The following is an 11827-nucleotide window of genomic DNA, read 5'->3' on the forward strand; positions in this document are numbered from 1 at the left end:
TGTAGGGGTTTCAAGGCAAGAGGCAGACAAGAGACGGTGTGCCCATTGCCTGCCTGTGTGTAGCAACCCTGGACTAACCAGGGCCGATCCTGCTTAGCTTCTGAGGTCTGATGAGATTGGGCCGGTTAGGGCAGACACCTCTCTTATTTGATTACGTGCTTTGATCGCACTAGATAGTAAAGTATACCTTAAAGGCTGATCCGTATTCACAAGCCATCCCACAAAAACATCATAAGGATTCACTTCTGTTAGGTGCATTGAGGAAAAGCATATGTGCTTTGTGGTCCAAGAGTTTGTTCCTCACAAGAAGCATTTTTAAAAGCTTTTTTCAAACAAATCTACTACATAAATGCAACGGTGTCCATGTGTGACTGCATATGTCATACAGGTGGACTTGGCAGGAGGCTAGAACTGGCTCCCTCCACCTCTCTGGTGACAAATTTGGGTTTGCTGCCACATGAAAGGGCCCTGAGGGAAGATGGCATCACTTCCTTCTGTTATGTGTCTATTCCTCCGTTGAGGGAGAACTCTTTGGCCTGGCATGGGGAAGAACACTGAGGGAAAAGCTATGTCTGGGTTTTGGTAAAGCTGGATTCCCCAAGGCTTCTTCACCAGGCGCTGCCCACATGTTTCCAAGCTCCCCCTCCACAGTGTGTAAATGCTAGGAGTCTGGGATGGGTGAATGGGGATGTTGAAAAGAAAGCCAAGATTCTCAAGATAGGATGTCGAATTATTTGCCAGGTACCAGATGTTTCTCCTGCACAGTAAACACCCAAGTGTGTTGAATACACGCAGATCTGGCTGACTGCCTGGATTCTTAAGGGCTGCTTTTAAATCTGATACTGGCGACGCAGAACGATTTGTGTGTGGGACGTGGCCCTGGCATCGTGGTCTCGTTGAAAGGGGGGTGCTACCCTTGCAAAGCAGCCGCCGGTGTTCAGTTGGCACTTGCCAAGCAGCCCCCACCTGGCACTCACCAGTTTGCGCCGTGCCCAGTTTGAAACCGAATGTGGTGCGTCTTCAGGAGATCGCTGCCTTGCTGCCCTTGCTTTTTTAAATGCGAGCTAAGTGTGGTTGGGTTGTGGCAGGGAGAGGATGGCCCCTTCGTTGCTGCAGATTTCTAGCACAAGGGCAACGTGGTCTTTCACAGGCTGGGAAGCTGAGTGCCGTAGCTGGGAAGCTGAGTGCCGTAGCGAGATCTCACGATTAACGTCACCTCTGTGTGACCTCTCTCTTCCCCCTCCCCAGCTGACGAAGAACGGCACAGTGGAGTCGGAGGAGGCAGACGGCCTGACCCTCGAAGACGTCTCCGACGATGACATCGATGTGGAGAACATGGAGGTGGACGACTACTTCTTCCTGCAGCCGCTGCCCACCAAGCGGCGGCGGGCCCTGCTCCGGGCCTCGGGCGTCCATCGCATCGACGCCGAGGAAAAGCAGGAGCTCCGGGCCATCCGCCTCTCGCGGGAGGAGTGTGGTTGCGACTGCCGCCTGTACTGTGACCCTGAGGCCTGCGCCTGCAGCCAGGCTGGAATTAAATGCCAGGTCAGTGGGGAAACCGCTAGGCTTTGGCCTGAACTATGCTGCGTTGTCTGTGTATCTGTCTTGGCTTATTAAGGGATGTGTGTGTGTTGGCAGAGCTTGCAAGGTGGGGATTGGAGGAGGAATTAGCTCCCTCAGCAGCTGTCAGCTGCCGCGCTGCCATGCCTCTGAGACTAGCGTATTCCAAAGATCTTGTGGGATTGTACGGCAAATAATGGGGGCTCATAACATGGCCCCGTCTCCAAAGCAAGAAAAGAATCCATCCCAGCATGGTGCTGTGGTTTGGAGCGGTGGACTCTGATCTGGAGAACTGGGTTTGATTCCCCACTCCTCCACATGAGCGGCGGATGCGAAACTGGTGAACCGGGTTGGTTTCCCCCACTCCTACGCACGAAGCCAGCTGGGTGACCTTGGGCTAGTCACAGCTCTCTTAGAGCTCACTCAGCCCTGCCTACTTCACAGGGTGTCTGTTGTGGGGAGGGGAAGGAAAGGTAATTCTAAGCCGGTTTGACTCTGCCTTGAGTGGTAGAGAAAGCCGGCATGTAAAAAAAAACAACCAACAACTTATCGGCGTGTCCTTTCAAAAGGGGGGAAAGTGCCTGTTCAGATTATCTGCAGGGGTTGTGGTGGAGTGGAAGCAGCGGTGTGCCAAGGTAATTGAGGAGAGAACGGAGGGGAGGTTTCTTCATGTGCTAAGGATGGCAAGAGGACTACCATTCCAACGGGGGTGTGTGTGTGTGTCATGTCCCATTGCTAATAATCTGCTGTCCCTCTGCTGCCTTCTGCTGGTTGCCTTGTGAAAAGAGGTTAATTTGAACCTGGATTTCCGTGACGTTCGTGTCATTTTAAAGCCCACTTGGAGATGTGCTTCCCATTTTACTTCTGCTAGACTTGGGAAGGGGCCAAGGAGCTGTTTAGGATTCTGGAGTCCTTTCCACTAGAAATCCTGCTCAGTTCACTTTCTAACTCCTTTCCATATTACTATCCCCCGTTTCTGAAACGCTTAGTATTGCTTATAAAAAGAGGAGAGGAAACTGCTGAATGATCAGAACAAGGGGTACGGAGTACCAGAGATAAAAAAAATAATACTTGTAGAAGCATCAAAAAAATACCCAAAGGTTTATATGTAATTCAAAGATTGCAAAATGCAATAGAAAATGCAAAATATTATTATTGTAATTGCAAAAGTACAAGGTCGTGCCATAGTATGTTCACAAATCAAAAATGGCAATAAATAGGAACACTATCAAAAGATTTACAAGCCAAATACAGCAAATAACAATTTCAGCACAGATATCAGATACAACTTCAATATGGCAATTCTATAAAAATAGTTTACAAGGTGGAGAAGAACACACAACAGAAGACAGGATGGCTGGCTAAATTCCTGTTTCGACATATGGATCTTCCTCAGTCATTAATTACCTCGGTTAGTTTGGAAGCCTGTTACAAGCAGTTGTAGATAAAAAATTAATTATAACCCAAAAGCCAAACCATTAAATTCAAAGATATACAAGATAAGAGACATATTTATATACCTGAAAATCAAAAGCCAATTCATAGTATGTCGTGCGGTATAACTTCAAAAGACAAACCTGTAAGAAGAGTTGTTTTCTGTTGCCCAAGAAGGTCGGACCAGAACCAACGGGTTGAAATTAAATCAAAAGAATTTCCCTCTAAACCTTAAGAAGAACTTTCTAACAGAGCGGTTCCTCAGTGGAACAGGCTTCCTCGGGAGGTGGTAAGCTCTCCTTCCCTGGAGGTTTTTAAGAAGAGGTTAGATGGCCATCTGTCAGCAATGCTGATTCTGTGATCTTAGGCAGATGATGAGAGGGAGGGCATCTTGGCCATCTTCTGGTCACTAGGGGTGTGGAGGAGGGAGGTAGTTGTGAATTTCCTGCATTGTGCAGGGGGTTGGACTAGATGGCCCTGGTGGTCCCTTCCAACTCTGTGATTTTATGATTCTAAGAATTATAAACATAACATCAGTCCAATTAAATGAGACCATTACATAATAAAGCAACATTGTTAGGAAAAAACCCCCAATAACAAACTAATAACAAATTTATGGCTCCTACCCAAATGTCAGTCTGTGTGAATATTGTATATGCATGAATGAGAATGCTGCTTAGGAAAGAGGAATAAGAAGGGAAGAGCAGACCTGCCCTGGATTAACAAGGTTGTGGTGGAATGATTAAGGCAACAAGTGATTGTGGAGAAGACCAAAAACATGAAAGGGAAACTCACTCTGCTGTCGAAAGATACCTGTTGAAAATAAGCTCATGAGTAAGCATATAAGGTGTGTCTACTAACCAGAAAAACATGTCCATTAAATATAGGCTGATAGGTTTATCATTGAGACCTGTCGGAAGTGTGGATCCCAATGTAAAGATTCAAAAGGATTCTCTGTCGAAGATTCATGCATAGAAACAGGAACTTAGCCAGCAAATTGTCTTTTGTTGTGTACTTGTAAACATTCTTGTTTACTTTCTTTTGTAAACTTTGCTTGTTTACTCGTAAACTTTTTTGTATAGAATTGCCATATTGAATTTGTATATGATATCTGTATTGAAATTGTTATTTGCTATCTTCGGCTTGTAAATCTTTTGATAGTGTTTCTGTTTGTTGCCATGTTTGATTTGTGGGAATATTAATGGTACAACCTTGTACAAAGATTTTGTTTTCCCAGAAAATGGTACTGTTTCCCAGGAAATGGTACGCTCCAGAAAATGGTACTATTTGGTCACTTGGGACATAAAATTTTGCTTCTGCAAATTTAAGAGCCTCCTGGCGCTGAGTGGTAAGCTGCAGTACTGCAGTCCAAGCTCTGCTCATGACCTGAGTTCGATCCCAACGGAAGTTGGTTTCAGGTAGGCGGTTCAAGGTTGACTCAGCCTTCCATCCTTCCGAGGTCAGTAAAATGAGTACCCAGCTTGCTGGGGGTAAAGGGAAGACAACTGGGGAAGGCACTGGCAAACCACCCCATAAAAAACAAAGTCTGCCTAGAAAACATCGGGATGTGACATCACCCCATGGGTCAGGAATGACCTGGTGCTTTCACAGGGGACCTTTACCTTTAGCGTGCCTCTTTGCAACTAGTGGAATTGGGCAGATACTCCAACATAGTTCAGTTCTCCTTGGAATTTAAAAGTGATGAGATAGCCAGAGCATCCACAGGGATTGGCGGGGGAACCTCTTACTGCCTTGTAGTTCTACTGTGTTGTTGCTAGCTGATTAAGCCTGCATGGATTTTGCATGTTCCTTCTGGGCAAGACCTTAGCCTCTGCTGCCTTCCCCACCATGGCTGAACTTGTCCCGCCCAGTTGCTCCTGCCGTGCTCTCATTAGCCGCAATTTCACTGTCCCTCGCTTCCCCCACCCAGGTGGACCGAATGTCCTTCCCGTGCGGCTGTTCCCGTGATGGCTGCGGGAACATGGTGGGGCGAATTGAATTCAACCCCATCCGGGTGCGGACTCACTACCTTCACACCATTATGAAACTGGAGCTGGAGAACAAGCGGCAGGTGAGCCGGGCCCAGACTTTGGAGGAAGAGCCCCCTCACAGCTCCAGCAACGACTGGCTGGCAGGCGCCCAGCCCTCGGAGACGCAGGACTTCCAGGAGTTCATGGCGGAGAATGAAACGGCGGTCATGCACCTGCAGACGGCCGAGGAGCTGGAGCGGCTGAAGGCGGAGGAGGACTCCAGCAGTGGCTCCAGCATGGAGAGCCTTGGCGTGTGCATCCTGGAGGAGCCCCTCGCGGTGCCGGAGGGGATGTGCCCCAGCCTGGCTGCGCCCATCCTCATCCAGGCCCAGCTGCCTCCGGGGTCCTCGGTTCTGTGCTTTGCGGACAGCTCCGAGCAGGCGAGCTCAGCCGAGGGTGACCAGCCCTACTTGAACAATGGGCCTGTCGTCTATTACCAGGTCGACCAAAGGTCGGTGCTGGGGGTGAAGGGAGAGAGCAATGCTGAGGAGCCCGAGATCCCGTCTCGTTACACGGATGAGAAGGAGATGAGTGTCTACTCTGTCCCCGTTAGCTCGCTGATGCCGTGTGGCAGAGCGGCTGTGTCTGGAAGGGCGGAAGCAGGGAAGGCTATTTTGTCCCCAGATCCCCTCCCTTCCGAAAGCGGTCAGCCCAACGGTCCCCTGCCATTCCCTCCAAATGTGCCACAGGACAGCTTGTGCCCCCAAGGAGTGGGGCAGTCCCCAGAGAGAGCCTGTGAGCTGCCTTCCTCAGAGGAACACTCTCTGGGGCCCGCTCTGGCTGTGTGATGTGCCCCGGTCGCTTTGCAGCTCTTATCCTGAAGTCTATTTATTGACAGAGAGGTTTTTATCCGAAGGCCACGGCCTCTGCGAATTATTTAATATGGAGCGGGAGGGGGGAGAGGAGGAGTGGCTACTTTGTACAGGCTAACAATAGAATGAACTAAACCAAGCGCTTGTGGCTGCCTCAATTGGGGGGGGAGGCTGCCTCCTGCAGATCGGGGTGGGGGGAGTGAGCTGTTGCCGCTGGAATCGCTGGACCATATACAGGGATAAGGGGACAGTCTGGACGTAACTCCTCTTGGTGGATCAGCGGGGAAGGTTTCCTTGCCCGTTCCTACGCGGACCAAACATGAATGTGTCTCTCACGTAAGCAATAGAGCAAAGCTGCCTTTTCTCGAAGCGCTCGACGTGGACTTGGGAGTGGGGGGGGGGGGTTCAACAAGGAGAAGGTTGCTATACGATATCAAAGGTCCGTGTGCGTGTGTGATGGAGTGTCTCTCCATCCGACTTCTCATCCCAGGCGAAGCCGCCTCCGCCTCCATCCTTCCCATGCTCTCCGTCATCTTCAGTGCTGTCGTTTTTTTGGAAACCGTGGACCACGTCAGCTTCGAAGCTCTCAAGCCAGTTGCGCAGCCCTGAGCTCTGCGGCCGCTTTATTTATTTTGAACGCTTGCTGCCCCTCCTTTCCCCAGAGGAGCTTTTTATATTAAAAAAAGAAAAAATTATAGGGATTAACTTTGACCGTGACAGGCTTACAACTACAGCTTGATGTGCAGCTCTTGTGCGGAAGCTGGCGGCGCATCCAGACAGGGACCCGCTCTCCGTCTCGCTGGCCCTGGCATAGGCCGGTGGGATCACTCGGTTTTAATTTTTGATTTTAGTTGTGCTGAATTGTTTACTGGGACATCCTGTGCTCTGTTGCTGACACACTCCAATCTCTGTTCTTGAGCTGGGGAGCGGGGGCTACCTCCTCTGTGATTTAGGCCCTCCTTGAATCTGGTTCGATGAACGTTGATTTCATTGGGGAGGTGTGGGGGGGGGTATGTAAGTTCGCATACCCTTCTGTCCTATGGGTTTATTTTCTCCTTTCAACCCACCCCCCCCCCCCGCAAATTTACTGTTTGAATGTTCATTCAGGTTGCACAAAAATTTGGAGGGGTCTTTGCAAACATTCCGCCACCCCGACCCCTTTAGCAGCCTGCTCTTCTGGGTGGCTGTAAAATGGCAGGAGGCCTGAGTGCCACAGATCCACGTCCTGCGAGGGATGAGCGGCTCGCAGGCGGGTTGGCCCTTTCTGGGTTCTTTTTTGCAAATGTGCAATAGGGTAGGGGTGAAGAAGTCACCCATATTGTATCCATCTGCTGCGATCTCCCTCCAAAGGTGGCAGGCAGTTAGCCGTTCCAGTGAGCCTCAGAATAAAAGGGGGTGGGAATGTCTTGAGAACTGCCACTGCGCCGTGGCTTGGATCCAGACAAAGGTTGTCGCAGGCTCAAGGGCTTCTGTCTATGGAGCATGATTCTTCCTGTTCATGGGGGAGAGGGGACTACAGGAAGGTCTATTGGGGGGTATTTTGGGCTACCACAGGATGAGGGGGAGAAAACACGCTCCGTAGGTGGAAGTTCTTGAGCCTGTGGAAACATTAGTTTGGCTTCAAGCCCGCATGTCCTGCTGACCACTCCCCACCACACAGGAAAACAAAAGCACTTTTCTCCTTTGGCTTCATGGGCACCCTTCTTCCCTTTCTTTTTTGTAGCGGACAGACTGTTATCGCTTCTTTCTACAGTCCGTGTTCTGGTCCGGCTCAAGCTGGAACAGCGACAGCGAATTCTGTGGTGTTGCCTCTAAACAAACAATGCCTAGCATTGGATTTTTTTTCCTGCTGAGGACCTTTGGCCTGTTCAAGATGTACCTAACGCATACACCCTTCTGCACATTCAGCTCCCTCCCGTTCAACCTTCCTTAAGAGTTTCCTATGCAGTAAGAGGCTGCTGCACTTATATTTATTTACTGGGGTGGCCGGGGAGAGAATCTAAGCGGCCTGTTTAGATTCTTCCAATTATGACTTGCCTCTTGTTCGGAGTCTGGGGGAAGTAACACGTGCAAAACAACATCCACAGAATGTATTTTCTCTAGTCAGAAAGCAGTTCCTTCCTAAGCTAGCAGAATTGCTTACCTGACCTTGGGCCTTCTAGGAGCTGAGCTTTCCTGCATCCAGGAGCTTTGGATGTTCTTCAGGGAAGCGCGAGGCTTGACGAGAAACCCGCATCCATTACCCGTAAAGGTATTTTGGGGTACGGGTTGGGGACCAAGCTGAGCTGCCTGCTCTGGAGTCTAATCTGAGTGTCGCCCACCTTCTTGCCTTCCAACTTCAATCATAACAATACACACCTTCCCCAGCTTGCCCACAAAAGCCTGACCTCCCCCAGTGGCGCTGGCCGAGTGTTCAGAAGGTGAATAAAAAGCCACGGTGTCCTGACAGCGGTGGTGGAGGTGGGGCTGACGCAGGGTTCCCGTGATGCAGTCTCTTGGCTGCAGCGTCCTTGCAGGCCACGGATCACTCCCAGCACTGTATTGATGGGGCTTCGGAACAGATGGTGGTCCTTTAACTTAAAAGCATCAGTTAGCGGTAACACCTCCCCTCCTTTTACTCCCCCCCCCCCACCAAAGCTTTTCTTGCGCTACGTATTGGAAAATGCTGCCTGGGATGTACAGCCCACCCAATCCTCACGTACTTTTGCTTCTTTAACAATTACTTAATTGCCATCCTGCCACCCCCACCCCCCCAGCCAGAGATCTGGGAAATGGCACCTGTGTGTTAAGGAGGCAAACTTCTCTGTGCAGTGACTTTAAAGTGGGGAGGGAGAGAGGACCTCATGCATCTGAATCAGCGTAGCCTTAACTTTTCTATTGGTAGTCACCTTTTACTGCCTTGCTTAGCGAAAGGCAGTGCACACAGATGTTCCTGTGTGACCACCCTGGCTTTGTGGGCTGGGTGGGTGGGGGTTCTTGCTGCTAGTGGTTTGGCTCCTCCCCCCTCCCCAATGCTCCTCTGCCCCGGGAAATTGTTGGCCTTGAGAGGGCCACAAACCACTCTACAAGATGACATTTGCCAGCTTGCATACCAGCCACTTACAAAAAATTTAAAAGGTGCTATTAAAAAGCTGGTTTTATTCTCAAAGGCAGCTGTTTCCAGATGTGGTCTGCTCAGAATGACAGTGGGTATACTGGCATTCTGGAGCAGAAGTATCCCACCTGTGCGGGGAGAAAAGATGATACTCCTGATAGAGGGAGTAGACCTCTAGGAGGGTTCCGGGGCCGAGTCCATGGTAATGATGTGAAACGTCTCTCTCCACTCCGCTCAGGCTGATCTGAGAGCCTAGGGCATGAGTTTGAGGGATGAGTTCATGCAGTGTGTCCAGACTCCAGCTTCCCCCTTTCCAGGGGATGTCACAGAGCAAGAGGTACCTACTTCCCCACCCCCATGGGGTGCTCCTGTGCTCCCTGCTGGCTGTTGTAGCATAGAACCAGGAGCAGCAAAAGCCGCCAGCCAGCCCTTTAATTGTATAGCCTTTAACTCCCGTGGCATGTTTTTCTCTTCCGGGATTGGCTGTGAACCGGTCCCTCCTCCTTCCCCCCCCCCCATTGAAAGAGGTTGAAATGATGGGGTTCACCTTCTTTCTGGTTAGTGGTTTTTAGGATACTGTAACGCACACCCCCGCCGGCCATCTCCCCATGCTGACTCAACATGCTGGAGTATGTCTTCTGCAAACAGAAGAAAAAGTCTCCCTTTAAGGTTCAGGGTTCCTTTTTTTTTTTTTGAAGGCGGGAGGCGTTCTTGTGATTAACATTCCAAGATGCAAAGATGGTTGGAGTAGGTTGACAGAAACCTAACAGAAGACCATTTGTGGTCTTAACTTGGTAGTACTAGTGTTCTTCCCAGTGGCAGATGACTCCGATAGCATCTGAACATTTGATAACTAATCACTCTCCCTGGCCCTTTGCCATAACTGCCTCCCCGAGCCAGCAAGTCCTGTCTACTGATTTTGTGTGTGTATGTGCCTGTGACCTTGGCAAAATAAAGCTATTCTGTGCTGAAAAGACAAAGTACATGGCTTTTTGCTAGGTAGCCCAGTCATGATAGTTTTGTGTGTGTGGGGGGGGGGTGTTAAATGTCCCCGGGAACAGTACAGAGGAGTAACTTGAGAACACAAGCTATTTTTTAAAATGAAACTACAGAATCTGAGCTTTGAGTGTTGTTAGGCGGCTGAGGTCTGGTTTTTATGAAACTTTTTTTTTTTAAAGGATGCTCTTTAATGGAGTGAAGTATATTCCCCTTCTCTGCCTAGTCTCTTTTTTTTGGGGGGGGGGGCCTGTGACGTTGATATGGGCTTCATTGCACACCTACCAAAACAATTTTTTTCCCTTGATTAGTGAGAGAGAAACAATTACCCACCTTTCCTTACTTTTTGGTGCTATTGAACTGTTTACAGGGGAGCAAACCTCCTACTGCCTGCTTGGAAGACAGTCTGTACGCCAGGTACAACAAGCCCCGCCCTGCTCTCTACACCGGTTGCTACTCTGGTAACTTTATAACTTAATTCTCCACTCTCCCGTATTTACATGGTATACAGGTGGCATTTTCAATGTGAATCCAAAGCTTGTCAGGTCCTCTACATTTGTTCTGCCTTTTATGTTCTTTTCGTTGTGATAATGCTGTATTTAAAGAGGATATTTAAGTGTAAAAATAAAGAAATGCTCGAACTTGCGCCAGATGGCTTACGTTTTTTTTATCTTTTTAAATAACTCGTGTGCCGTCACTCTGCCCACCTTCAAGCCTGGTGGAGGTACAGTTTTTCCTGATACTCTCATGAAATTTACAAAAGGCATGCGATTCCTTTTGTTAGGATCAGCCAAAGTGACTCAAAACAGTGAGCAAGCGCTTGAGTAATTCACAACTCTTTTATCAGGCTGGATGTTCTTTTTTCTTTAAGTGGGAGAGTTGTCTCGGGCCTTTACTTTTAAGGCCTTGCCTTGTAAAGGTATTTTGGTCACATGAGAAGACAATCATGCTAGGAAAAGTTGAAGGCAGCAGGAAAAGAGGAAGACCCAACAAGAGATGGATTGACTCAGTAAAAGTAGCCACACCCCTCAATTTGCAAGATCTGAGCAAGGCTGTCAAGGACATTGATTCATAGGGTCACCATGAGTCGGAAGCGACTTGACAGCACTTACACACCACACACACATTTGTAAATCCTGTGTGAAATGCTAAGCAGGTAAAAATGATGCTGGTGTCCAGTTGCACTCTGTAGAGCTGGAAAGTTGGCACACAGTTGAGTTGCTTTTAGTCCTAATAAAATGGGATTTTTAATGTTTTGCTTTGGACTGATGCAGCTACCTACAACTTGTTAGTTAGGCAAACATGGGCATACTCCTGGTGTTCTGACCCCTTTTCTGAGATAATCTCCCCTTCCCTGGTGTTGTATTATGACTGCATCGGTGCTCACCACTTATTCCTTGCGAAACATGTCTGTAAACCATGGTTTCGGCGCCTAAGAAGGGAAGCCCGCTTAATGAGACGTAATGCTACACCAATTAAAACAAGCAGTGGAGCGGAAAGGGGAATTCTGTGCATGAACCGGTCTCTCTTTCCCAGTATCCCAAGCAAGATCAGAAATGTTACACTGCAGATGCCACCACCTTTGGTTGAATGCTGCCGGGTGTTGCAACTTGAAGCTGATACTTGCTCTGTACCACAATGACCGGTTCCCTTGGACTTTACCTCTTAAATGGCGAAATACTAGCGAAGAGCCTTTCCCAAGGGATACTGCTTACTCCCCTGCTGAGTCTCTGTGAGCTACAGAAATGCAAATTGGCCGCCGCTAAAACTGATCTGATTTTTGGCAAGCAGGCTGGTTTGCCAGTCTTTCAGGGAAACTCTTAAGCCCTTATTTAAAGAAAGAAGTTGAGGCCTGGTTTTGTGGGACAGTGCGCAAATGCAAACTGTGAGCCAAACAGTTG

At 49.0% G+C, this 11827-nt stretch overlaps 1 protein-coding gene across 1 annotated transcript in view; it reads left to right on the forward strand.

Moving 5' to 3' along the window:
* The window catches only part of CSRNP2 (cysteine and serine rich nuclear protein 2), a 31231-nt gene extending 25419 nt beyond the window's left edge, over positions 1-5812 (forward strand). The window contains exons 4-5 of the mRNA XM_056858769.1: positions 1249-1545; positions 4925-5812. Of these exons, the coding sequence (XP_056714747.1) occupies positions 1249-1545; positions 4925-5812 (1185 nt within the window). The remainder of the gene's footprint in view (positions 1-1248; positions 1546-4924) is intronic.
* The last annotated feature ends 6015 nt before the right edge of the window (positions 5813-11827 follow it).

The sequence above is a fragment of the Euleptes europaea genome, chromosome 1 (assembly GCF_029931775.1).
Source record: "Euleptes europaea isolate rEulEur1 chromosome 1, rEulEur1.hap1, whole genome shotgun sequence".
NCBI classification, from domain to species: Eukaryota; Metazoa; Chordata; class Lepidosauria; order Squamata; family Sphaerodactylidae; genus Euleptes; species Euleptes europaea.